At 43.5% G+C, this 27,977-nt stretch overlaps 2 protein-coding genes across 3 annotated transcripts in view; one reads left to right on the top strand and one right to left on the bottom strand.

Annotated features, from left to right (window-relative positions):
• The first annotated feature begins 1,282 nt into the window (after nt 1–1,282).
• Nucleotides 1,283–16,728, top strand: ANGEL2 (angel homolog 2). Of its 2 annotated transcripts, none has more exons than XM_079299039.1 (9): nt 1,283–1,447; nt 3,099–3,535; nt 5,674–5,927; nt 7,177–7,246; nt 8,948–9,369; nt 10,341–10,467; nt 11,131–11,191; nt 13,003–13,166; nt 15,962–16,728. In XM_079299039.1, the coding sequence occupies exons 2-9, from the start codon at nt 3,106–3,108 to the stop codon at nt 16,114–16,116; spliced, it is 1,683 nt and encodes a 560-aa protein (XP_079155165.1). In that variant the 5' UTR covers nt 1,283–1,447; nt 3,099–3,105; the 3' UTR covers nt 16,117–16,728. The 2 variants fall into 2 exon arrangements, with proteins under 2 accessions (XP_079155165.1, XP_079155164.1); XM_079299038.1 differs by having other exon boundaries at nt 1,354–1,578.
• Nucleotides 16,729–17,599: 871 nt separating this feature from the next.
• Nucleotides 17,600–27,977, bottom strand: part of VASH2 (vasohibin 2) — a 32,967-nt gene continuing 22,589 nt past the window's right edge. Inside the window, exons 5-7 of the mRNA XM_079299040.1 lie at nt 25,807–26,188; nt 23,886–24,001; nt 17,600–20,024 (exon numbers count right to left, since the gene is read on the bottom strand). Coding sequence (XP_079155166.1) covers nt 19,955–20,024; nt 23,886–24,001; nt 25,807–26,188 — 568 coding nt within the window. The 3' untranslated portion in view covers nt 17,600–19,954. The remainder of the gene's footprint in view (nt 20,025–23,885; nt 24,002–25,806; nt 26,189–27,977) is intronic.

Below are 27,977 nucleotides of genomic sequence, written 5' to 3'. Positions count from 1 at the left end.
TTTGAAGTGACAGATTGGTTTGGATGTCCCTGCACAGGTCAAAATACAGAAAATAACTGCATGTTATGTGTAGATTCTGCTCCTAGAAATAACAGCAGTTGTTGTTGCTATAGCTATGGCTTACTGTCTTCTTTCTTAAATATACATCTCAAAGATAAGAATACAATAATTCAGAAAAGAACCACCAAAACAAGGCAGTCTTGAAAATGCAGTTGGGAGATCCTTTACTACACATATGTTATGGGGCTAGTAGTTTCACTCTCATATGGTGAAGAAACTAACAGAAAATGGATGGGTATTTTTACCTTTCACCAGCAACTTGTGTCCAAAAAATGGAAAACCCAAAGTGGCTCTGACGCATTGCCTAACTAGCGTGCTCATCGCTGCATTATTTCAATTCCAGCCTTTCCTACCACTCCTGGGAAAACTTCAAATGTTGTTTAATGTCACTTTTATGACAGATATAAAAGGAATGCAGAGAAACAGTATTTTACTTGATTACAGTTCCTGCACAGCATCTGCACTATTCAGCACTATAATTTTTCATATGCACTGTGTTGGGTTTCCTTACAGTAAGCAGGGCCAGCATTTCCTCTGTCCTCAGAAGACCTCAAGAAAGTGTTCTAAGTGCTTACCCAAGCAACATCGGCAGAGGCAGAGGATTGTTTCTCAGCTGGAAAGCAGCGGTGGGCCTGTCAGCAGGGCGGGCAGCCTCCCACCCATCTCTCAGCCAGCTCTCCTCAGCACAGAACCTTCAGCTGCATTTTAAAACCTGACAGTCTTGAGATACTTGCAAATACAAAGCATGGTGCTGCTGCATTGGAAATATACTGTAGCAGCTTGAAATATAGGGCAGGTCTTTCTCAGCCCCTTTGACCCTGCAGGAACACACGGTGATCTCAGGGAGAAGACCACGTATGGAATCTATCACAGAACATGCTGAGTGGCCTGTATTTCAGGTATGGTTAGAGAACACTCCTCATATCACAACTTGTTAATATCTGTCTGTTTCTTGCTAATATATGATCCACAAGGACCATCAAAGTCCAACCCCTGGCCCTGCACAGAGTATCCTCGAGGTCGCATCCTCAAGGGTCACACCATGTGCCTGACAGCGTTGTTCAAATGCCTGTTGAATTCTGCTAGGCTGAAGTGCTGTGACCCCTTTCCTGGGGAGCCTCTTCCAGTGCTTTTCACCCTCTGAGTGAAGAAACCACTGCGCGAACACCTCCATTTAAGCGCTTTCAAGGCCCGCAATCCCGCTGCCTTTCCGCCGCTTCGCTGCGCTCCGGAGCGGGCGCGCCCGCGCTCGGGGGCGTCACCGCCCGGTGCCGCGATGGCGGCCGGGCCGCGGCGCCGCCCGCCCGCACTAAGCATGGCGCCGGGCCCGGCCCTTGCACTACAAGTCCCAGGAGCGAGCGGGAGGGCGCGGCCCGGCCCGTACGGGGTATGAGGAGGCGGTGGCGGGGCGGCCGGAGCGCGGCGGCGGCGGCCGGAGCTGGCGCTGCCCTGGGCTGACCCCCTCGGGGGGCGGCGGGGCTGCGCGGCGCCGGGAGCGGGGCCCGGGCCCGCCGGGAGGTGAGCGGGGCTGGGGCGCTGCTGCGGAATGGCCGCCATTAGGCCGAGCACGGCCGCGGTAAACAGAGCGCGGCGCGGGGCTGCGGGGCTGTAGGAGGGAGCAGCTGCTCGGGGATTATCTGTAAAGAAAGCGTTTAAGGAGGCTTTTGTAAAGGAGTGATGCCCCTTTTTGCTCCCTGATAATGCTGTGGTGTCCGGAGGGGCGGTGTTGTGTTTTTGTGTCTGCCGGAGTACATCTGGTGCGCTGTGGCGGAAAAGGGTTATTTCAGGACAAGCGCGTTTTGCTGAAAGTTGTGTTCGTGATTGGAGGATGTCCAAAGGAGGGCGATGAAGATGGTGAAGGGCCTTGAGGGGAATCTGTGTGAGGACAGCCGAGGTCGTTCTCAGCCTGGAGGAGACTGACAGAGACCTCATGGCAGCCTGCAACTTCCTTATGGAGGGAAGAGGAGGGACAGGCACTGATCCTTGTGCTGCCCCGTGACAGGACCCCAAGCTGGGTCAGAGGACGTTTAGGCTGGTTATTAATAAAAGGTTCTTCAGCCAGATGGTGTCTGGGCGCTGGAACAGCTTCCCCAGGGTCACAGCAGCAGGGAGCCTCTGGACAATGCTCTCAGGCACATGGGGTGTGTGTCACACTCTTGGGGTGTCCTGGGCACGGCCGCGGTTGGAATCGATGATCCTTGTGGCTCCCTTCCAACTCAGCGTGTTCTGTGATTCAGTATTTCACCTTATTTGCTTGGCTGAATGAAGCTGGGAGGTTCTCACTTCAGTACAACTTCAGGCATACTAAGCTTTGTTATCTTTTGCTTATAAGCTCAAAATGCACCTTATTTAAACAGTGAGGAAGCTGAGATATTATTGTCACTCAGCCTTCCTTACCGTGATTTTTTTGAGAGACAGATTTCTTTCTTGTTTTAAAGAAAAAAAAAAAACCAAAAAAAACCCCACCTTTTTCATGGCTTTAGTTGCTGAGCTGTGGTTTGCTCTCCTGGGAAAGAAATAAAACTACAAATTTAGTCTTAAGCCAGTGCTAGTGATGCCTTGAGACTTAGTACCTTTATTTCCATGTTGTGCTGGCATTGGGATTTGAGCCAAATCAATGGCTTTCCAAAATTCTGGCTGCTTGCAGGAAAATGGTCTTCTTATTCCTTACAAATAGCCTTATGATAAAGTTAATGCAGCATTTACCTTTTGTAAAGGTCATTCCTCTGAGCACTTGAAAGATCTGACACTTGAATTCAACAAGGCAGAAAATAAATTGTAAATAGTTACAGGGATGGATGGGGTTTGGTCACTAAATGGCACTTGTAAGTCTGAGGGGGGAAAAACCATGCAAGATCACTTTGTAAAGTCCCATTTTGCATATAAAAATGTGTATCTTGTATATAAATGTTTGAATATCTTGTATGCATTAACTTGTAGAGAAAGAGTAAGTGCAGACCAGGATGGCTTTGCCTCCACAGCTTTCTACAGGCAGATGTAGTTGTGTTCCAGTAATGAAACCTGTGTTTTTTTGCTAGACACTCCATGCTGCCCCGCCATGTGCAGAGGCTGGGCAGAGACTGCATCACCCACTGGAATGGCTCCCAGATACTCTCCTTGAACAGCCCCGTTTCCAGCTGTATGAGATGGGCCGGACACTATCCTCCCTGGGCCTCCTTTCCACTCCCTATTTCAGCTGACTTTTCAGCAAACTGGAGATTCCATCCATTTTTTGGGCCTTGGAGGCAATTTCAGATCTCTAATTGGCATCTTGATAACTACACACAAAGCTGTTGCTTTCACCTACCCAACCCCAGTATGAAATCTGAGGGAGAAGAACCATTGACAAAGAAGAGAAGACTCAGTGGCCAGGATGATACTTCAACTCCTGAACAAGAAACAAACTTGTCTAATCAGAAGGAAGTATCTTGTCTTTCTGCAGCACAGAATGAAGAAAAACATGGCAGCAAGAAAGGTAAAAGTTGCTAATTTTCCATGTTTGTTTGTTATGCTAAATACATCAAATGACAGAGTTATGAGCAGTAGTGCTGCTCCTTTTGAGTCACTGTTTTTTTGGCACCCCTCTCAGGAGAGCATGTCTTAAAAATGGTCCAGTTTTGTAATGCTGTTTAGTCTGCAAGCTTGTATTTTGTGCTGTCCAGCAGTTTACCAGAGCTAGGTTCACTGCATTTGGCAGTAGAACACAGTCAGTTGTTGAGGGGTTGCCCAACCTGGGGAGTCCTGAGCTTGGTTCAGACAACACTCTCTCATGTCTTTGTCACCAGGTCATGTCTGTTAATTTGGAAACTCTAAAAAGCAAAAAGATTTGGCTGTCTTGCTGTAGGGCTGAGCTGGGCTGGCAGTTGTATAGTGTCATTTCTTGTGCTCTACCTGAGTTCATAAACCCTACTGGACCTCAGCTGGTTTCTTTCCAGACCAGTTGAGTTATCTGTGATCTAGAAAACTGAGAATTAATGGACTGAGTTTTAATGGTGCTTGCTTCGAGTTGTTGATTGTGTTGATTTGTGTGATTTTGTTCTTACAGCTGTATTCTGCCACTGGCAAATTTTGTGTCAGATCAGGTCTGACAGAGCAAGCAGCCTGTGTCCTTATCCAGATAAATACAGGAAGAAGTGCAGAACTGTTTGCTGGGCTCAGTAGCAAACTTCCATGGAGTTTCAAAGTATCTGTGTTAGCTTATTGCAGTTACAATCTTGTACATAGCATCCAAATATTGTACTGAGTCTTGTGTATATTCACAGTTTTGTCTAGCGTGAGACAAATAGAGGGACACAGTCAAAATTGTTGCCCTCTTGCATAAATCACTTCCTTAGCAAAATAAATTAGAAAATGTATTATGACTAAAAGGAGCAATAGATGGTATCAAGCATCCCAAAGGGATTTTTGGACACAAATACCCATTAGGCTTAGAAACATCATATTCATCTTCATGAGCCAAAGGAAAGGACTTTGCTTCATCCCCTAATTACTGAGTCCTCTCTTAACTCTGCCTGACATACCTTTGTCTGAGAGCATGGGTGGCATTGTGGTTCTTCCCTGTCACCCTTTGTAAGGTGATGCTAATTAAAGATACCTGCTGAGGAGCAATGTGGCTTGTCTCCCACCAGAAAAATAGAACTTAAAGCTTTGCTGTATTCAATGCAAACACTGGAAAGTCCTGAATAATTTAAGTACAACAATGAAAATTACTACCCAAATAGGACAGATGGTAACAGCTATAGCTGCAGTCTGCCCTGATTGTTAGCACAGGTAACTGGACCTCAGCTTGCTCTCAGATGAGGTCAGATATAAAGGGTGAAAAGCATCTCTGTGTTTTTAAGGGGAGAAATACATTTCTTAAAAAGTAATTGTATGCTTAATGATGGGCAGATATGTTATGAATTTTCCTACTAATAGTAAGTATGAAATAAAAAATGGCAGAAAAGTGAAGGAAGCCTTTTCAGAAGTTCTTGGTAATTCTGAGACTTAATAATTCCTTGATTTCTCAACTCACTAAGGAAAATTGGATTCATTATTTGTTTTGGGATTCCTGTAGTAGACCCTGTGCAGCTTATGGCTGAGTTTTACAGACACAGGCTAGAGGTGATTGATGGATTCTTTACTCTTTGTTAGTCAGGGATAGAGACATCAACAAGCTGCCTATATGCTGCCCTAAGGAGTGTATTCCAGACTGGCATACCCCATCTGCTGAGGAGGCTGTGGCACAAGGCAGTGTAAGACTCAACAGACTGGATTTGGCTCACCACTCTGGCAGCACTTCTGCAGAAGCAGGGGGTGTAATCTGATTGCAACATTCTCCTTAGAACATGCCCAATTCCCCAATTCCAAAGCAGTTGAAATCCAGGGCATATAATGGTTTTATGCTGTTTGTTTTGAGGATGGGTTTTTTATGTTTGTTCTAGTTTTATTGTTTTTTTAAACTCATGTTTATATACAATCCATCTTAAAGAGAGGGTCTAAATCACTGCTAATTGAATAAGCTTATAGAATTATTAAGAGATTTGAAAAACAAATAGTTGTTGGTGGAAGGATTTCCAAGACCAGTAAGAAGTCTATAACATAACTTTTTTCTGCTTCATGTGCTTTTAACAGGAATCATCAAAAGACACTGGGAATATTTCTGTCAGCAGAGTAGAACAATGAAAATCACTAAAAATAAAGGATCTGACCAAAGCAGTACAGGAAGTGAGGCAGCATTTGATTTTACAGTCATGTCCTACAATATTCTCTCACAGAATTTGTTGGAAGACAACTCTCACCTGTACAAACACTGCAGGCAGCGATTATTGTTCTGGACATACAGATTTCCCAACATCCTGCAAGAAATCAAAGAGCTGGATGCAGATGTGAGTGGAAAATGAGCATGTGGATAGTTCTTATGAACTGATAAACTGAAGTAGCAAATTCTGCTACACTGTACTGGGGTCTGAAAAAACACTGCTGTGGTTTTGATTGGTTGTAGAGTTTATTGTTTGCTTTTGAGGATACATAAATTATTGTAATTATAATCAGAAAGTCAAGTCAGTAAAATTTTCCTTCAGTCATTTTCAGACCAACAAAAGTTCAGTAATAGAATCTATCCTGTTTGTGACAGAAAACAGTGCTGAAAAAAATAGTTGTATTAGGGAAGCCACAAAAAACCAGCCTCATACCATTTAAAAAATGCAGTAATGTTAGTACATAACCAGGAATCTGGAAATTCAAGTCCCTTCAAGCTCTTCCTTTGTTCCTAATAAATTTATACATCCTGTATGCATTTATCTTTACAATGAGATACTTTGGATAGCTTTCTGAGAGGAGCAGCTGCTGTCAGACCCTGGTAGATGCAGGTGCCCTTTCCACAGAGAAATAATAAATAATAAAGGCCATAGATTTTTAACTATTTCATTAGTTGAAACTGTAACCTTAAGTGAAGCAGAGATTTCAGAGTGTTGCTTGGGATTTGACTCTCCCTTGAGACCTTGAATGAGCTAATGTCAGCTGGGCAAGTGGAATGTGTTGCTGCAGTTCAGCAAGCAGGGGTGACTTGCTCCCCTTTGGGAGCTCAGTCCTTTATCCCAGTGGTGGTTGTAAATCTGTGTTACTGCAGAGTGCTGGGGCAGGGATCACAGATGCTCACAGCTAGAGTTGGGCTTGATGATCTTTGTGAGTCCATTCCAATTCAAAATATTCTGTGTTTCTGGGAACTCTCTTGAAAGAATATTTTGAGTTTGCCCTTTGGTTCAGGTTCTTATAATATGGAAGCCTGTTTTCTATCCTGTAGTATGCCATTGGCCTCTTCCTCCCTTCTCCCTGAGTCTCCCCTGAACTGCTGAAAATGTAGTAGCAAGTGACAATTTTGATTAAATTTAATCTCACCTCTGAAAATGTCTGTCTGAAAAACAGTGGGAGAAACTGGGGCCTTCTTCATAATCTCAGGGAGCATTTTCTATAGAAGAGTGAATTCTTTTGTGGGACCATGGAGTCAAAAAGCGTCTGAGGTTTTTGTTGTTTTTTTTTTTAATACCTATACAGACTGGCCAACAGAGATATGCTGTAGTAACATTTTGATGTGCTAACTTACTAATATATTTTAACTGTAAACCTTTGCCCTAGGTGCTGTGCTTACAAGAAGTCCAAGAAGACCACTACAGAGCAGAGATCAAGTCAAGTTTGGAATCCCTGGGTATGGTGAAACTCTTGGGACTAGCACATTGTTTTCTTCCCTGCAGGGATAACTTGTTACCCTTTGGGAACTCAGTACTACTTTCCTCAAAAAGACTCTCAGAGATTATAGAATCAAGTGTTTCACCATCACATGCAACAATGTTGTGTATCCTCTTTCACAAATTCATCAAGTCCTCTCTCAAAACTACCCTAATCTTTTTTACCAGTATTCCTGTTGGGTAGCTCTTCAAGGGGATGGTTTTTCTGCCTTGAAATCTGCCAGATATCAGCACTAAATGTTGTCCATGGCCAGTATATATTAATTAGGTTTTTATACCAGTGTTGTCAGTCAGTCTGAATGGACTGTCTTGTCACTATCCCTCATGTGATTTTATGGAAGGAGTGTGTTGCTAAGGGTCAATTCCATGGTGGTTTAAACTGATCTGAATCTTCTGTGCCCTGAACCACCTTCCACTCCCAGGGCCCTGCTTCCATCCTGGCACTGGTTCTTGTCTGGTGCCAGGAGGACATGGTGAAGGAGCAGCACTGGATTGATATTTTTTCTTTTTTGGTTAGTTGAGGTAGTCTAGCTCCCAGAATTGAGTGTTTGCAAAGAAAAGAGTAATGGCAGTACTGATTGAAATCCACCTGAAATGTGAAAGAACACTGTGAGGCCAGGCTTGTGAGGGCAAGTGAGCTTGTAGCTATTGTACAGGAGGATCTGGAGCTTGTTTTAACTCTTCTTTTCCCCATCCCTAGCTCTCAGATGTGTGTCCTGCCCCTTATCCTGGGCTAGTTCTGGTACTCACTAGTGAAATCCACAAGTTCAGCAGAATAGTATCCAGACATATTTAATTTTTCTGGGTTAATTTTCTGTAGGCTTACTGAGTTAGCAGTAAGTGCCAAAACAAGTGGCAGGAGCAACATGGCCCAAATCTGGGAGAGGAAAATGGGAATCCCCTGTTCCAGCACTGGTGTGAGCTCACTAATTCACTAAGGTTGTACTTCATGAATTCATGTAGTCTGGGCAGGGCAGAAAACATTTAAAAATGGCAAAAACTAGATACTGTTTCAAGATCTAAATTTTTTCCCTTACATAGATAAGGTCTTACTTAAATCTTGCTTAAATCACCTCTACATAAAATGAAAAAATTGGCAAATCACTATTTCTAGATGGACTTGCCTGAACCCAAGCTGTCATTTGCTAAGTGTCTCTGTTTCCTTAGTGAAAGCTTGCCACTTGCTGCTCACTGGATAATTGCATAATTATGTAAATATGTTTGAGACCTTTGTTCCATGACATTGACTAATGACTTAGCATGATTAAGGCTTTTGATTGGTAATGCTTCTCTGGTACTACTCCTAAACCATTCTTGTAACATCCAGAAAAAACTTCAATGCACAAAGCTACTTTTATGTGCCTTATGGGCACACATTTGTTGTTTTGTTTTGGATTTTTTCCAGATGAGGAGATAAGAACATAACTGGTATCTTAGAGTGTGTAGATGTTTACACACTGCAAAAGGTATTGACCACATTTCCTGTCCTGCCTCACCTCAGCTCAAATTAGGGCAGAAAGAAAAGAGAACTTCATACAGACTTTGGTATTTCAGACTGGGAGTTGACTCTTACTTGAGAAAAGCAGCATGAGATTTTTCTGGGGTTTTTTGTTTTAAAATTATATAATAGTATTTTATGTTCTTAATTACCTTTCTTGCAGGGTACCACTGTGAGTATAAAATGAGGACAGGCAGAAAACCTGATGGCTGTGCCATTTGCTTCAAAACTTCCAAATTTAGCCTGATCTCCTCAAACCCCGTGGAATTTTTTCGCCGTGATATCCCACTCTTGGACAGGGACAACGTTGGACTGGTGTTGCTGCTGCAGCCCAGGTTTCACTGTAAAGCCAGTGCTGCCATCTGTATTGCCAATACACACCTGCTGTACAACCCAAGGAGAGGGGACATCAAACTGACCCAGCTTGCAATGCTCCTGGCAGAGATTGCCAGTGTTGCCCCTCAGAAGGATGGCTCCTTCTGCCCCATTATCATCTGTGGGGACTTCAATTCTGTTCCTGGCTCTCCACTGTACAGATTTATAAAGGAAGGAAAGTTAAATTATGAAGGACTTGCTATAGGGAAGGTAGGCCGTGTTTCTCACTTCTCACCAAAAAAATGTTTAATGCTGATTAAAGAGAAATATTTGAGTGGTGCTGCTCAGTACCCTCTCTGCAGCCTGCAATGCAAAAGTTCTGCAGTTAAATAAGCTTAGATATATTAGCTGTGCCTCTGGGAATATTGTATCCACTCCCAGCATTCTGAAAGGAAAAACTCACCAACAGTCATTCCTGAAATGTAGTGAATCCACAGGATGATTTTATCACTGTGTTTAAGTGTCCCAGTCTTTAAGTAGGATAAAATAACCACTTAATCAAAAACCTACTGTGTGCCCTGTGGGAAGATGACTCTTACTGTAGATAAACTTGGTGGCTACAGTAATTGTAAAAGCAAAGCTGCAATTAGATGCTGAACCTCAACTGTTTCATGTTAAAAGATGTCTTGTTGTGAGCTCTTGTATGCAGCTGTTGGATGTGTCACATGCTATGTAATAGGAGTGACTGAGCTACATAAGATGAGAAAACATGACAAAAAAATAGCCCTGCTCAGTGTTCTTTGCTAGTGGGGACTTGATTCAAGCTCCCATTTGACTTGACTTGCTCCCAGAAGGATCAGCATCCTGAAGCTGAAGTGTCTGCTGGGTAGCTCTGTATGCTGAGGCAGAGCTGTCACATTGTTAAAAGTGTCCTTGGAAATGTTTCAGTGTCACAAGAACCATCTGAAAATAATGGGTACCTGCAAAAAACTTGCTATGGATACACTAGACAGTGGATGTACATAAAGGGTGTTATTTTTATAGGTATTTGACTCATTATAAAATAATTATTCTAAGGGGCTGGGCCTTTTATTTTTCTTTAAACTTTACAGAAAATGTTCACTTACTTCAGGTTGGTTTGTTTGGGGTTTTTTTGTTTGGTTGGTTGGGGTTTTTTTTTGGTTTTGTTTGTTTTCTAAATCAGATTTCTGTCTGAAAAAAACTTGTGTTTTCTTTCTCAGGTCTCTGGACAAGAACAGTTTCCAAGGGGACAAAGAATCTTATCTATTCCAATTTGGCCAAAAAAATTAGGTATTTCACAAAACTGTGTATATGAAATAAAACAGCAACAAAAGGAAGAAAATGCAGGTCAGTTAATGAATTTTTGTGAGTATCAAGTATCCTTCAGCTAGCACTGAAAACCATATGTTCTGTTTTAGTGGGGTAAAACAGTGAATCTTGAGCTTACAAAACTTCCTTGTTGGGCTCATTAGGGTATAAAGTGATTTATTCACATAAAATTTGCAAATTTGAATCTTTATAAGATAATAGTTAGAATTTTCCCTTCAGGAGTTAGTGTGTAATGTTTAAATTCCTGTGTTTGCATCCTGAAAGCCAGCTGTGCTGTGACTGGGAAGAAGGAGGTGAAGGAATGCAGCACATGGACATAGTGTGAACCTGCATCCTGCCTCAGTGTTTCTGAATTAGAGTGTTGGCACTCCATGGAACAGTTGGGAAAAGCAAGTGATTCCTTGCTGAGTATGGCTGTATCTTTTATCCACTGTTTTTTTTTTTCTTTGATAGAAAAAGCAATTTTAAATGAATGGGACATAATATAAGAGTCTTTAGAGGGGATGTTACTAATGGAACAGAAGAATTTAATCCAACTTGGTGAATTGCATCTTGCCTGCTGCAAAAAATAGCTGTACTTAAGATACTTAATTTTTTCCTGTAGCTTTTCTGTAGCTCTTCAGTATTGGTCTCACTTATATCCTATTTTAAATGTAAATTGAATTTATTTGTATTTTGCAGGAGAAAAATTGGAAGCAGCAAAACAGGACAACACTCAGGAGATTGTAATAACATCTGAAAAGTATGTACTGGGGAAAAATATGGAAAGCCCTTGGCTGGTTACTTGGGAGTTGGTTTTGTATCTGATTCCAGCTGTGGATACCTGATGATCACCCAACTCAGTCTGCCCTTTTAGCAAAAACATCATTGTTCACTTAAACATGAAAAAGTTGATCAGACAGCAAAAGACTAGATCTGGCAATAATGTAATGTGTGTTCTTTCAGGAACTTGCAGATATTTTTTCAGAATGCAGGGCTGAGGTGTCAATGCTGTTTAGAGAGTACTTTCTGTCTGCTTATTAAAAAAACACTTCTGACATTTTTTGTCACTTCTTAACATAAAGAGAACATCATCTGCTGTAGGGACATTGCACAAAACATGTGAATTCAGTCCAGTTGCAGAAGCCATGTTCTTAAAAGAGGGAGAGGAAAAAAAACAGTGTTGTCCAGCTGCTGAAATATTGGCACTTTTTATTGTTTTTGATACACTAGTTTATGAATGTAGTAAAATAATATAATACAGTGTGAAACTGGAATGAAAGAGGAAAGGAAATGGAAAGATCATAAAATCTTCCTTGTTATGAGTTCTGTGGAATAATTTAAGTTCTTTGAGTCTGAGAAATGTGGAGTATTGTGAATTTGGTAATACAACTTTCACTCAGAAGGAGGAAGCCATGGTTATAATGCTGAAAAGGAAACTGCTTTTTTGAAAGCAATAATATATTTCTATTTACCAAACTGGTAAAGGCATATAAAGTAAGGCATAGAAGAAAGAAATTGCCCTAAATGTATATATGGGATGTCAGGCTCCAAGTTTCTAATTTCTTACCAGAAATGAGACCTTGGTATTGCTTTTGATAGTCATATTAGAACTCTTGGTGATGAAAAAGATGTCATGGCATTTCTGAGAGAAGTAGTAGATAACAGACAGAAAACCTTGTGCTACAGTTTGAATCCATAGCATGCTGAATGCTTCTTGCAGGGGTTTTTTCCCCTCATGTTAAAAGGGATGTTGTTTATCAAAAGCAGAAATTACTACTTGTCTGTGTTGTACCAACTGGCATGTTTGTCTCTGATCTGAATCAGGCAGGCAAGGTAACATGCTGATTTTTTTTTAATTGCTTGGGTTTCAATCAGAACACATTACAGCCCAACTTTAAAATTCAAGATGAGGCAGGTAAAGCTGAGGGATGGATGATTTGCAGAGATGATGGAAGCAAATGTCTGAGAGACAGGAGTTCTTTTGCAGAAAGGTGCAGTTCTGCAGTTTGCTTTCAAGATTGAAAAGACAGGTGAGACAAGATGGGCTGAACTCAAGAGGAACAGACAAATGATGGGGAGACAGAAAATGAGACCCTGAGTGGAAGAAAGACAAGCACAGCCTGATTTAGAAGCTTGAAACCTCTAGCTTGGGATACGAAAAAACCTCTAAAAATCTTAATTTCTTTTTATGCTGAAGGGCCTGGTAGATGGATTTGTGTTGTGTTGCTTTCATATGAGCTGTTTTCATGGAACATTTCTGCCTGTGTGTCAGGGATAGGACATCTGAATGCATACAGAAAGTATATGGAGTTGAAAGCTACCTATAATTAAAGTGTCAGCTAAGCCAGTTCTGATCAGCACTTTTACTTGAAAATGCTGCCTGCATTTTGCCTTCAGAGTTTTATGCCTCTACACAAAATGCTATGGGATGGCTTGCAGGAGAGAAACACGAGTTTGTGTATCCAGATAATTAATTTTGGTTGTAACCAGGAACTATTTGATATTTCTTCATTGCTTATTCCTTCTTGGTAATGCAAGAAAATAAAACTATTTTCTTTGATGTCTCTTTAGGTTGTCCTCAAAATTGCGGCACCATTTTAAATTGTCTTCAGTCTATTCTCATTACTTCCCTGACACTGGGGTACCAGAAGTGACAACTTGTCATTCCCGAAGCGCTGTCACCGTGGATTATATTTTCTATTCTGCAGCAAATGATGATACTGCTGCCCAGCCAGGTAAAGTAACCAACTTTTAATTTTCATAAATAATAAACAAGAGCATTTGTTTGCTGTTGTGAGAGAAGTGCAATGCTAATCCATCCATGTGAAGTATCTCAGAGCTTTGAATGTCAGCTTTGAATGTCAGAGAAATGTGGCTGGCCTTGTCAGCTCACCACATCTAGACTTATAGTGCCACACAGGGCAAACTTTTTCACCTGACTGAGCATTTCTGTAGTTCCTGTCTCAGCATGGAGACAAGCTGGAGGTACAGACAAGCAGCCACTGAGCAATAGTGCTGTCAGTAACGCAGGCCAGACCTGCAGCAAGGCAGTGCTCCCAATATCTGATCAACACAATTCTGAACAGCAATTTATGATGTGCATTAAAACTGATAAACGAACCATTTCCTGGCAGTTTACTTCTCAGCTTTGTATTGCAGTAACTTGTGCCAAGCAATCCTCTTGGCCTTTGCTCTGAGCACGGTCACTGGCGCAGGCCCAGCTGTCACTCTCTGGTTTGCAGTTGCAGCTAAGAGTCACCAGATGGTGCCAGAAAGTCGCGGTACCTCTGTGGGAACTTCGTGATGGGTATCGGTGTCTCTCCATCATTTACTGCTCTGGGACCCATTCCATGGGTGCTTCTGAGCACTCTGCTTTCCATGCCCTCATGAGTTCTGTGTTTTCTGCCATCAGCAAACATCAGTGCAGTGCTAGCACATAAATGTCCCTGCAGAATTTGGAGCAAAGAGACCTGGATTGTATTCCTGCTGCCACTGTAGAATGCAACTGATTTTTATAAATTAACATTGTTTTCAGTATGTGGAGTGAACATACCACCTTCACCCCTCATAACTTGAGACTAGATTGTTAGAATTCATTGAGTCAATTCACAGAAGTCTTATTTGTCAGAACATGCACAGTAAATGCTACCTTAATGTAAAATGGCAAATACAAAAGCTGTGACTGAAAAACCACAACATGGAAAGTATTTAAATGACTTCTGAATGCCACATGATTTAAGAGAGTGCTGTGTGATTGCAGAGTGCATCCCCACACAAAATTTTTTCCTAATTCACCTGTTTATATAGTTTTTGCACCATCATTGCTCCAGCAGAGATCCAGCACTGTTTTTCTTTTTGCATTTGTATTTCAAATAGATTGTTCCCACACGAGAGCACAGAATGGAACCAAACTTCAATTTTCCAACTACCTTAAACTAGTATAGTTTTTTTTTTTTAATGAGCTCTTAGAAATTAAGCCATGATTTGGATTTTCAGTTTTTTGATGACCTGGGCCTCTGTATTAAAGTTGCAAAAGTCTACAAGTGAGTTTTAAGTGTGGTCTAGGCTCACTGATTGATTTAAAAGGTTTTATTTTAAAATATTCATGTTTTATTCTGTCATGTTTAGCCAAATATTTGGTTTAATATTCAGGATTTCCTGTAATCAGGGTTCAATATCTTTCTGAGTCCTGCAGAACACAATTTTGCTGAGTGTTCTGGGTGATATTAATCACTGCATGCAGACCAAGCTCTCTGTGGCAACTGCTCCTTTGTAGATATGCAGGTGCTATCCCAAATGTTAAATTTGTCTTAAGACCTGGTGGACCTGTGCTCTAGAACTGCCAACAGATCCTTGCAGTAAAAAAAGTTTTCTTAAGAGCAGCAAAGTGCTGCTGGATTGTTAAAGGGCTAGAAAGCTGATAGGTGGCAAAGGACCAATCTGTTGAACTCTCTGAGCAGTTCAGCAGTTGCTGGATAGTCCTTTAAAGTATCTCTTGGGAAGCCACTATCAGGTTCAGCCAGGAAGTTCTGAACTTGCTGAGGACTTTCACACAGAAAGTATTTCTGTCAAAAGTTATAACTGCAGTTTGTGCTGGTTCTGAAAGCACTCAACTTGCCCAGCATGATCTCTGCACTCTGAAAGCAATAGGTAGGGTTGCTGAGTTGTCTGAATACCATGAATTGGCTGGATACAAACAGTTGCCATCAATGGCCCAATGTCCAGGTGGAGACAAGTGGCATTCCTCAGGGATTGGCACTGGATGCTGCCCCATCCTTCAAGTGTCCAAGGCCAGTCTGGATGGAGCTCTGAGCAACCTGGTCTAGTGAAAAGTGTCCCTTTCCCATGGCAGGGGGGTTGGAACTGGATGGTCCCTGAGATCCCTTCCAACCCAAGCCATTCTATGGAATTGTGTAGTAATTGCAAGGCTGGAGTAAGTAGTGTTCCACTCTTAGACGAGCAGTGTGCTCTTTCATCTGGGGAAGGAGGTGGGGGTAGGTTTCTTAGGTGTTACAGGAATAGGTAGCAGGAGATTATGGAGACCCTTTTCTTATGATGAACAGTTAGAAAGGGAATAGAAAGCTAGAATACCTTCATCCTTATGACCTGCCTGCTGGAGAACTGTGCTTGAGGATACAGAAACAAAAAGTTATGTCAAAGTAACTCTGAGAAGATACTTAACTTCACAAGTCTCAGCTCTGTTTAGCAATGCTGTTGTCTAAAGTAATGGACTGGATTATATGAGGCTTTTTCAGGGGCCCTACAATGAACAAATAAATACATTTTCCTTTTTACTTCTATTTACCCTTCTGCAAAACAGTGTCCTTCTGCATACTTTGACTTCTACTGATGAAACTACTGTGAGAGTCGTAAAAGAATTTCTGAACTATCTTATTGCTGATTTTTCATGGAACAGTAACAACTTTGGATTATTGCTGCCATACTGTTTTCCTTCTTCTACAACTGTGTGAACATGTGGTATTTAGCATGCACTCATGACTACTTCCTTTTGGCTTCTTTTTTCTAACAGGAGCAGAGGATTCTTTTTGTGGAGGTCTGAAACTTCTTGGCAGGCTGGCACTTGTAACAGAGAAAGATCTTTGGACTGTTAATGGTCTTCCCAATGAAAAGAACTCTTCTGACCACCTGCCACTGCTAGCAGAGTTCAGGCTTATTGAACAGTAATATCCAAAGAACTTGTGGTGGAGGTAAAGGTCCCTTTACCTTCTCTCTTCCTGGGATGATTATTTTTTAAAAGGTTAATTCAAGCACTGCTGGTCCAGTTTAAATAAGTTTGCCTGCATGCTGATTTGTTAATGTTGTGTAAAGTAGACTTTCTAAAGGGACTTACTTTTTTTAAAAAAAACATTTAATTTACTTTATGAAGTCTTTTAGGGAGAAAAGGATTTTACATCAGCTTCTTCTTTGATAAAGGAAAACATCTGTGCCAGACTCAAAATGGCATTATTTTTCATGGATATGTTGTAAATTATTTTTATTGTAAATCACAGTAAAAAGGACTATTCTGAAAACTGTGTGTTTCTTCAAGCAATGGGGAATGTGTTTGTGTGCCTACAGCATTTTATAATGAGTTGAAAATAATGTTTTACTACAAATGTGCTGTGTGGACACTTCCATCTTAACACTTTTGCAAAGGAATTTAGTGTTGTAAGTGCAGAGGCTGCAAGATGGAACTTTCAAAGGAAGAAGGGCATATAGGCAAATATTTATGCTTTAAGAATTTGCTGCTTAAAATTCTAAGGGCTTAAATACAGATACCATTCAATCTTTTTAAAATATCTGAATCTTTTTAAAAATATCTGGAATAAAGCTTAATGAGCACACCACATCACAGGAAACTTAATTGATCTATTGTAGGAGAAAAAAAAAAAGAGCCCTTTACATCTTGAGTTTTCATACATATTGAACAATTGGTGACAAGATGTTTTTTTTTCCATTTAGTTATTAAAAATGTCAGGTTGTATCTTGTAATGACAGATCCTGAGGTATGAAAGGATCAAGGTTTTGTATTTACTCTCACTCTGCGTTCTGTGTAAAATACAATTTACAAAAAGTAATTAAAAAGAAACGCTAGACTGCCTGAATAGGAAATGTAGAGGGGCTAGAAACAAAACTTGGTCAAACTACACATGGCTGTGTATCTAGAACAAACTTTGAAGTAATTGAATTGTCTTTCAGTGTAGTGCTGGAAAACCTGCACCCATTCAGACATTTGTCTCCCAGAAGCACTTGTGGAATTTTCACCTGTGTTCCCTTTCCCTGACTGCAGACAACTGGAGTTACTTTGTGCTTGGAGAATAATGCAGGAAGTACAGTGGTAGTAATAATAAAACCCATGGAATTAAATAAGTTTCTCAGCATTCCATTAGAAAATATGCCAAAACATTCAGCTTACACTGCTGAGAATTTGGAGGGGGGCTACTTTTGTCATAGTCATAGGTTCTACCTGTTAACAGTCAGGCTGATGCTGAGGATGAGAATGTGTTTGATCCTGGATGCTGTGTGGTTTCAAGCATCTGAGTAATATCATAGATGCCAGCATACACAGAGGCAACAGGTTTCTGGGTATATCCAAGTTAGAGCTAAAAATACTGTTCAGTTGTAGCAACCCTTGTTAAAAGCAAGGACAAAAAAAACAAGTAAGTCATTAAAAAAAAAGACTACCATGATACTTTTATTGAAGTTTCATGCTGTGCATATACAAATGATGAGAAAAAGCCCAAAAATTCATGCATGTTTTTCTATACTATTTGACCACTTTGCTGTCACTTGAACCACACTTAGGACAAATGCCATCATAAGCAAGTTTCAAGAGAATATTTCAGCAGAACTTGAAACAAGAACCAAAAGCAATTTGTCAACATACCTGTACAGAATTAAAAAGCTTCAGTATCAGTTAACAGAAAATAAATTGTGCTGGACAAGGGTAGAAACTATATACAACCATTATTTGAACTGAAGTAAACCATGGTTTTATAGAAAAAGCTTTTAACATATCAGATAACATTGTGCTATAGGATACAGCTAATCAAAAGTTTTTCCACATCATTTTATCCATGAGAAGTCATAAAAAAATTGTTTGGGTCACAAGACACTGGGCAGCACAAAGTTTGAAACTGAAACTCTGCAGCTGATGTCAAATTACACAAGAATTTCTATCAAAAGAGTATTTCCCTCTCTTCAGCTTCACTCCTTAACCAAAAAAATCCTTACTATGAACTCAGCAGTGGAAAAGTTTAGAGGAAGAGGGATGGGAAAGATCTTCCTGTTATTGATATGGTAAACCTGGATAAAGAAGTGTCACGCTTTTGAAAAGTTTTTTTTTTTTTTTACAGTTTCTGAAGTCTTAATTAGTAGAAAGCCTTTCACTGGCTGTAGAAGGTTGCTGGGTCTTGGCTTTTTCTTCCTGTCCTAGGCAGGTGAAATTCAGTTTTTTTGAGCAATGAGGTCCGTGTACAAGCAGTTCTTTCCTTTTGCATTCATTCATTTTCTGGCTGATAGAAGTGATCTAGGAGCTTAAATCATTCCATTTGAATAAGCATTACTGTCAGTCTGTAACAGCATCCATTTTCATCAAGAACCCAAAAAAGTCAGTGCCCAGGAGGGGAGGTACACCAGGCCCATGGCAGCATCATCTATGAGCACAGCACAAAGGGTAGAGGCTGGACATGTACAATAATCCAGTTTATAGTTAGGCACCTAATGAAACATTTCCAGGAATGCAGCACTTGAATGCTTCCAGAGAACTTCTCCAAGTTGAATGGTGAACCCCAGCAAGTCTTACCATGTCACTTGAGAACACTGCTGTCCCTCACAGGTCTTGAGCCAAGTCTGACAACAAAACAACTGAGCAGGGAGGAAGCAGACAAGCTTGATTTTCATCTATTCCAGCCATACTTCCTTATTCAAGTCTGACTAAGCAGTTGTTACTACAACAGATGTAGGAAAACTCACTGCACAGCACAGCAGAAGGTTAACTTCAGCCTGCCATGCCTGATTTAATACAAGGTGTCAAGGCATCACCACTGGAGACTGTTCAGCCTTTCAAAGACAAGGTTCAAATTTGCACATAAATGTGGAGGGAAAAGCACTTAGACTCAGGTTAGCAATTCCCACAGTTTTTCCATTATTCCAGGTACTACACATATGAGAAAAAAGCTGACTTGTCTCTACAAAAGAGCAATCTCTATGTTTTGTGCTTCGGCAGTATAGTTCAGAAAGACTAAAAGCTTGTGACAAAAGTATAAAAAAAATTATGAAAGTTTAAAAATCCATTATTCATCAATTATCATCATTTAAAAAACCTCAAACCTCATAACTTGCCTAACAAGATGTCAGTGTTAAGAATACACTTGCATATTACTTAACATCTTTCGGCAACATGCAGAAAATAATGATACAGGTGGCAGTAAAACATCCAGTGCTGTTTTAATACTCCCAGTAATGCTGGGAAACAGTACAAATTAGTTAGAAAACAATAATACTGACAGTTTTGCATATCTATTAAGTCTAGTGAGGTAATATTGATACTTTAAAATCTTATGCCACTTCTGCACTGCTTGCTTTTATTGCTGAATTAAAGATTAATAGTGAATATGATTTTTTTTTAATTGCACTGCACCCCAGCACATCTTAATACTAAGAATATGATTCATTAGTTATTCCAATGCTACCACCCAGCACAAGGCTAAGTTCAATTAACACTTGTACAGGGAAATGATATTTGAAGAAACTCACACCACTGGAGTCACCTGCTACATGATGGGAGATAAAAAAAATCTCATACGCTGGCAAATCTAATTTTCGGTTCTCTTCACTGATGCCTTTTCTATAAATTGAAATAAATACTGCCACCAAAAAAATATTACCCCCTATTTTCTAGGTCAAACTTTTATTGTGAGAGTACATAAGTTAATAACTAGTCCCATTCCTTTTTCCTTCCAAGGGAGTGCAGGTAAGGTGCAGCAGCAGGAAGCCCCCGGGAGCCCGCGGCGTGGCCGTGTCAGATGCGCAGCTGGTAGCCCACCTCGCTGAGTGTAGCCAGGTCTGCCTTCTTGTCCAGCACCGCCGGCCTGCGCACAGGGAGGGGAGAGGCACTGCTCACCAGGTGTGGAGAGCACAGCAGCACGCAGGGAGAAGCTTGCTCAGAGGAGGGCTGCACAGAACTAAGTTGTCAAACCAAAACCATCCATCTGATTTATAGTCTGTGGAAGCTCTAATCTGAGGGCTTATTGCAGGCTCTTGGCTGTTTTCACACTAAGCCGTCTGTTTGCTTTTCTAAAGACAGACATTGTTTAAAGCACACATTTCTCTAGGGCTCCATAGCATGTCTGCTTCCCTGCAGAAACACAGCTAAAGCCCCAGTGGTACCAATGGGATGCTGATCATGGCCCCAGTGTTTTCAGCTCCTCAGCCCTGGTTTTCAGCTCTGTGTGCTTGCTCTTTGCTCACTGTGCAGCAGATGTGAGCCTGAGTTTGCTCAGCCAGGCTGGTGCTTATCATCTCCCCGCTGCAGGCTGCCAGCCCATTCCCCCTGGAGCAGCTCAGGGCAGGCAGCAGGGCCACAGGCAGGCTGGAAACCAGGGACAGCCCAGCCCTGCCTGGGCACACTGCTGGGGCACAGACCAGGGAAGGGCTGTACTGCTGCAGCCCCAGGAACTGGGGGTGTATAGCTCACATATGCAACAGAGCCCCTAAAATATTTTTTTAGTTCTTTGATTCAGTAAGGATTTTTTTATTTTTTTTAAGAGCAGAACTGCTAACACCAGATCCCTGCTGAGAATCTGCACAGCATTTGAGAGCTGGAAAATTGCTATGGACAGCTAATACTCTTCTGCCTAGTGGCACATTGGATGAAACCTGTTGCTTTGCCACTTACCTAAGCACTTCTCATAATAACCCCACCATCCTCACTGCACTACTGCCCTGTACCATGCCTCATGTTTGTCTCAGTTTAAATACTTCACAGAAGTGAAGGAGTCTTCATTAGTCTCTCTCACATGCAGGAAGGGATCACACTTAAAAGAAATCACTGTAGGATAGTTTGCATTTTTCCACACTATTCCTTCAGAGCAGATGGGATTTGACTAACCAGTAAACAAGCTACAAGCTGCACCCCTCAGAGCTTGTGTAGGAGTCAGAGACCAGAAAGAGATACAGTGTATGAAATTTCCAGTGTCCTTCCTCCCTCTCTCCAATTTAGGGATCTTCTTCACACCTTTTTCTCCCTCCTTTTAATTAAGGTCACAATATGGTATTAATTAAAGCATGTAGTACCTTCTCTAATTATGCAAGAGACATGGGGAGTCACTGTACCCATGGTGATGAGCCCATTTCCACCCGTCCACAACTGTCTGTAGCTAAAAGCTACAGACAGACTGTCCTCCCTAAGTTTCAGGAAAAGACAAGACTTGGGCCAGAGGCACCACAGATCCCATTCTCCTTGGCTGGCAAATGACCTCATGCCAAATGTGCCCTCTGATGGGCTTTACTGGCCCATCAGATCCAAAGCACCCTGACCAAGAGCAGGTGAGCAAGCTGTGCTCACATGATACAGCACAGAGTGTTCATGAGCTGTCTGCACTGGAGCTGCCTGATTTTAATGTCATCCTGCCCCCTCGTACATCTTGTTAAAACAGACTAGCAGAATTTCCCTCTCAGCAGCTACACTGGGCTGGAAGCACACAAGGCCAGTGCTGCCATGCCATTCCAGAGCCTCAACATGAAATTGGAAGGAAACAGATCTGGTGAGTTGACATTAAGGAGCAGAGATTCTCCAGGCTACTGCATGACCCTCCCTTCCAAACTCACAGCAACCCTCCAGCTCCAAGCACTCCTAATGAGGGTGAAACACCAGACTGTCTGTTCTTTACTGCAATTTACTGTCCTCTTCTGCTTTGGGACTTCAGAGGATGGGCAAGTGGACACAGTAAAGCCTGAGACTTACCAGAGAGATTCACACCACCCTGTCTACATCCTCTGTATTCATGCAAGATCACACCAGCTACTACAGACCAGCCTCCTAGGCAGGCATGTACTGGTTCTGCATTGCCACCTGTCCTGCAATGTGCCCCACCTGCCTTGAAGCTGCATTTCCAGGCTAAAAGGATATTGTGGGCTTGCTGGCAGCCACCACTATTTACCTAATAAACCTGAAGGAACAAGGATGAGAAGTTAAACATTTGTGGCTGTGAAATCCTCTTCCATCCTTAAGTGCAGTTTCAGCCTTTGTCTTTCAGAAACAATCCAGCCAAGACACTCTGGCTCACCCCTTCACATAGCCTTCAGTGGAAGATTTCTCCCAGCAGGCCCATATAATTTTACTGTTGATGAAACCCAGGCTGTAATAACAGCTTGTCATCAGCAGGTGAAGCCTTTCAAATGAACATGTTATTCAGCCCCTGCCAGCTCACACTGGAGCAAAATAATTCTCTCCCCCTCCTCAGCAAGCTTAAGAAAGCTGTAATTACAGCATGTGAGTAAGAGATCCACAAAGAAACAAAACACAGTGTTGATAAGCACAGCCATTCTATAGCTAGGATTCCAGCCTAAAGCCTAGCAAACCTGACTCTTTCCTATTCTGTAACACAAAGGCCTCTCACTCCATCAGGTTCTCAGAGATCCATCAATATGGAGAAGAGATTACCCCATTTCTCCTCTTGTATTTCTCACCTTATATCAACTGTTACACAGCTGGGATGTGTCATTCAGCTCATCCCTGACCAGGGAATGCCATTCCCCCTTCAGGGTTCACAGCTCATCACACTGTGTCTGGGTCCTGCATCCTTCTATCACGGTAACTCAGGGCTTATTTTAGAGTTACATATAATTTGCTCTTTATACAGACCAACAGAGCAGAACCACTGAGCAGGTAACAGGTGCTGAAGCCACTGCGAGGCCACCTGTACACCCCCTATCTTTCTGTCCTGGAGAAGCAAAGCTGCCAAGGAGAGATCAGTCACTGCAGAGCAGCCACATGCCCAGCAGCTTTCAGGAAACCACCTCAACTGGAGAGTCTCCAAGCCCAGTGACACTCACTCCTCTCCAGAAATACTTGATCCACTCCAGCAACAGAAGCACTATCAGAAACTCAAAAATGAAACTGTTCCTCAAAGAGAATCTAGGAGGTGAAGAAGCCTGAAGCAGCTGAGCCCATTACAACTATAATTATCTATGCACTAAACAAGGAGCTCAGTGACGAAGACCAAAGTACAGCAACGTGGACTGAGTGTGAATGAACATGTAAAAATAAAAGCTTGCTGTGAAATCATCTGCTGCTAACGTATTCTTCAAGTTATCTTTAGAAAGTTAGTCTAATGTCTTTGTTAGCTGCTTTAAAATAAATAAATAAGTGCTGAGACAGTAGTCTGGGAGCCTATTTAAAAAGCAGTGATCATAAATATGTGACTAATCTGGGTTACGTATAGGCTTTCACAGTTGTCAGCTTCCTGGCATGGAGCACTACAGCTAGAACTCAGCTCTTCCACATCTAAGGTAGGGGAGTCTGAATTGCCAGCGGCTGTAAAAGGCCTGTGGGTCTGGAAGCATGTTTTATCCATTTAGAGGTATTGCATCCATCCTTCCCCACACAGCTAAAGAACAACTCTCAGCTATGACACACATGGAAAGTGACCTGAGTTTCTTTTAAAGGTGATTCAAATCAAATAATACAATTCCCGTGATGTTGTCACTTTGGCAAGACAAGTTTCCTTTTCCAGTGTCTCTGTAAGCTGCAGAGCCCAAGGACCCTGCAGCGAGGGGCCAGCAGGCAGCACAGCAATGCCAGGACATCAGCAGTGCCAGCAGCTTCTGCAGCCTCTCTGGGAGCACCTGGCGCAGCTTTCCTGCATGTGCCAATGAGCACAGAGGTTTTGTACAGCAAAGTAACACCCCCCTCCCTTCTGGCCAGCAGGGGTGGTGTCAGGGATACTCACGATTTATCTCTGCGGCAGGCCCGTCTCTGAGGGCTGCCCTGCCGCCGGCGAGGGGACAGCGACTTTCCCCGCGCTCTCTCCTTCATCGGAGAATGGGCACTGCAGGGTTTCAGAATCTGCGAGAGAGGGGGAGGCAAGGAGTGCCTTCAATAAAGGCAGTGATTCACTGCAAATACAAATTTAAATAAAGGGCCTCACACAGTAGCAGGGATGGCACACAAAGAGCCCTCAGTCCCTTGGGGCTTATTCAAACCCTGCCCAGGTTAAGAGGAACTCAAAGCTGTTATCATGCGATAGCTGTTCAGGGGCCCCCTACAAAAATTAGTTGGTGTCACCAGTTCAGTTCCCAGCTGAATACTGTCTCATCCACAGCTTTCTTCAGAGCTGGCAACAGCAAGAGATAAGAAAAATGGCTTTGAGCCTCAGCTGAAAGAAACTCGGGCAGCCAAATCACTCTCTCCAGCTTTTCTCTCAACAAACAGAGGTTGGCAGCTGGACTATGACAGTGAGGCTTTTCAGTTGGGAGACCTTGCCCCCATCCTCCAGGCCATCAGCATTACATTCACACTCTGGACTGCTTGAAAGACCTGATCCCCCAAACTCAGCCCACTCACAATGGAAGCCCTCTGAATTCTGTAGTAACTCGAGGGAAAGATCAGATGCAGAGCCTTCAGCCTCCAAGGGTTCAGGGCTGTGGTCCTGGCCCCAGGGGACTCACCAGGACTAGACCCAGTGCCACAGCTCAGCACACACAGAGCTGGTCTTCTCTAACAGAAGCAAGTACAAAATTCAGTAAGGCATCCACACATATGGACTTCTTCAACGCTGCTTCACCTGTTTGCTCTCTGAGTAGTATTATAAGCATATGAATAGAGAAGAAGGAAAAAACCTAAAGCTAATTACATCAATAATCAAGCCCATATGCTTAAGGTGATAGCATGGTACAAGGTAGCCCCCGAAACTTGGCAGGGCAGGAGAGATGGCAGCAGAATATTGGGGCTACGATGCCACTGGCAAGGCTCACCCCAAGGTCAGGGCAAGGGGGCAGGGGCCTGGCCAAAAAGGCACGTGGTGCTACGTAGGAGCCGTCCTTTAGCAGGGAAGGGCACGAGAACCCAGAATAACTTGGACACGATGCTGCATGCCTCTCCACAGGAGCCACAGCCATTCTTAGAACACACCTGCTCTGCTCTCACTGCTGGCAGCCAGCTGGACAGGCACCAAATCCGCTTCCACCGTGACCACAAACAGCTCCTCGCCCATGCCAGGCCCAGAGGCACGGTCAGGAACACCCCTCATCCCAAGGGCAGCCAAACCCTCCAGGGCCCTGGCAGCCTGCCCTGTCTCCCCGTTGTTTCCCAATGAGCTCTTCAGCCCAACCAGCCAGCAGGGAAGCACCAGTCTGTCAGGGAGTCCCTCTGCTCACCTTTCCCACACAACCTACTCTGTGATTTAGCTGAGGGTGGTGGACATCAGCCCCCTGGCATGTTCTGCAAGGAGAGGCAACCACTGACACAGATATCCTATGGCACCTCCTGCAGCTCAGGGTGAAAACACAGACCTCCCTTACCTGCAGACAGGCCATTCTTCCCAGCAGTTCCAGCCCCAGCTACACTGATTTTTCCCCACCACCTTCCTCTGGAGTCATTGAGGAAAGCAAACTGGGCAGCAACTCCCTGGTAGCCAGGGACAAGTAGAGTTCAAGTGTTTCTAAGGCTAAAGGGGAGATCCTTCAACCAAACAGCTGAAAGGGCTTGAAAGCACCCCAATCCTGGGGAACAGCACTGAGACAGATGCAAGCACTGCCCAGCACACCTGACACCTGCATGATCTCAGGCTGACACAGAGCAAGACCCACCTGTGCAGGCCAGGACAAGGCAGCGCTGCCTCCTGAGCCCAACACCCGCGTGCAGTGACCTACCTTCATCCTCATATCCCTGGCAAACTTCTCCAGCTCCTTCCTGACGTCTGTGCGCATCATTTTGGACACGTTGAGGACCAGCTGCTTCCACTCGATGGGCTGGAAGCTGTGCGGCTCGTGCGGGACGTACAGCCCGATCTTCACCTTCTTGACCGAATGCAGGTACTTTTTGTAGGAGTCTTCGAATTCGAAGATGAGGTCGCTCAGAGTCCGGTACGTGAGGGGTTTGTCCATCAGCTCCGAGCGCCTGCTCATGCCCAGCGAGCCGTAGCGGCCGTTGCAGTAGATCCCAAGCACCACGTGATGGAAGTAGTTCCCTGAGAAGTGGGTTTTAAAGCTGATGGGGAATCGCTCCACCGAGGGCTGCCCGTTGGTTAAGTAGCTGGGGAGTGTTGCATCAAGGCAACAACGGGCTGGGAAAGCAGCAGGTACAATCCCACCTCTAGGACATCTCCAGCAGGTTTGGGGTTTTAGCTGCCAGGGCAAAGGGCTTGCTTGTAAACACAAACTTGTTCTCACTGCGCCCAGATACAGCCAATACTACCAAAACCCATTCCACTGCTTGGAAAATAACATGCAATGGTTCAGACAGGGAAGGGCGTGACTCTAATCACACTTAGGGGAAAGATAAAAACCACAGCACTGTTCAGGTCAGCACAACTGAAGAGAGACCTCCTTCCCTAGATCTGTGGAAGCTGCCCATTTGATACCAACAAACCCCCACACTTCCAAAGGGAAAAGTGTTTACCTCCCTCTCTCGAGGGTTTGATGCAACTTCATTTACTGAGCCTCATTTTCTCATGTCTTTAAATAGTACCAAGAAATTCAGATTTGTTACTCTCCAAGGTGACAGTCTACCTTTCCTTCTGTGAACTGGCCTTTGGCATTGCCACTCTTCATGTTACCCTTGTAACAGACTGCTGAGAAGAACCAAAGGAAAGGTCCAATATAAATAATTGAGATATGCACAGAGACGTGGTCAGAAACAATGTTCTTAAAAAGCAACCCCTGTCCCTGGAATCACTGCCTGGCCATTTGAAAGTCCAGCACCGAGCTGTGTGCCAGTGCAGTGTGTGATCTCAGAGGGGAGCTACGTGCAGTTCCCTCCTTGGGAGGCTGCTGGCCCGTGCCAGGGAAGGGACAGGCTGAGAATCCCCCACGCAAGTAGCTTTGCGTCAGCGCCTACGCTGCACGCAGCTCCCTGCTGCTAATCCTGGGACAGCTGAGACTCACCCTGGCTCCACGTGCTGGCACCTGGCCCCTGGGACAGCAGGTGCCCGTGCCCTCTGCAGCTGAGGCCCCCACCCATGCCTGGGGGATGGAGGAGGGATGACCAGAAAAGGCTGTAGCAAAACGCTCCAGCCTGGGGTTACTCCAGCCAGAGGCACCTGCTGTAACCTTGGAGCCACCCCTTGAGTCAGCTGGTCATGGTGCTGCCACTACAAAATACACCAGCCAAGAAGGCAGCACTGCCAGGATTGTGTCAGGGCATCCTGACAGATGGAGGAGTGGGCTCAGCTCCCACTGAAGCTGCAGGAACCTGCTCTGTCCAGGATTCTGCTCTGGGGATCTCCTCCTCTCCCTGCCTCATGCCCAAAAAGGAAGTATTTAACAGCAGTGAAACAAGACCCATCACACAGCTGAGATACCCTGGGATGTTACTGTGACCAGCCTTCCTCCCCTGCCTGCACAGCATGGCAGCCTCACAGCTGCTGGGAAAGAGAGCACAAAAAAGCCTTTGTATCAAGACTGTAAAACACAAATTGGGCTCAGCTCTGGTTTTGCCCAGCTTGACATGCCACCACCAGTGTGACTCCCTGGGATGCTGACCCCTGCCTGCACCCCACATTTCACATCTTCATTCTATAGGGGTGCATGAGAAGCATCCAGTGGCTCTCACCTCTCCTTAAACCATTTTCTCAGGAGGATATTTCACCCAGAGTTTGTTGAATTTCACTAAGTCAAACTTCTGGCTTCTGGGTAAATGCAGAAACCAACTAATAAGAGGTTCGTGAACTGCCCAGAATCTGAGGTCAAGAGCAAGGAGTTTCACAAACAAGCAAACAAAAGAAAAAAAAAATAGGCAAGAAAAACACTTTGTCACAGAACTTTCAGAACAGCCACAGGGAAGCTTTTCAGTTCCATGTCAAACATGTTTAGCTGCATTCAGT

This window comes from Erithacus rubecula (genome assembly GCF_903797595.1).
Source record: "Erithacus rubecula genome assembly, chromosome: 2".
Taxonomy (NCBI): domain Eukaryota; kingdom Metazoa; phylum Chordata; class Aves; order Passeriformes; family Muscicapidae; genus Erithacus; species Erithacus rubecula.
The sequence above is the reverse complement of the archived record's forward strand: the minus strand, read 5'-3'. Positions and strand labels throughout refer to the sequence as shown.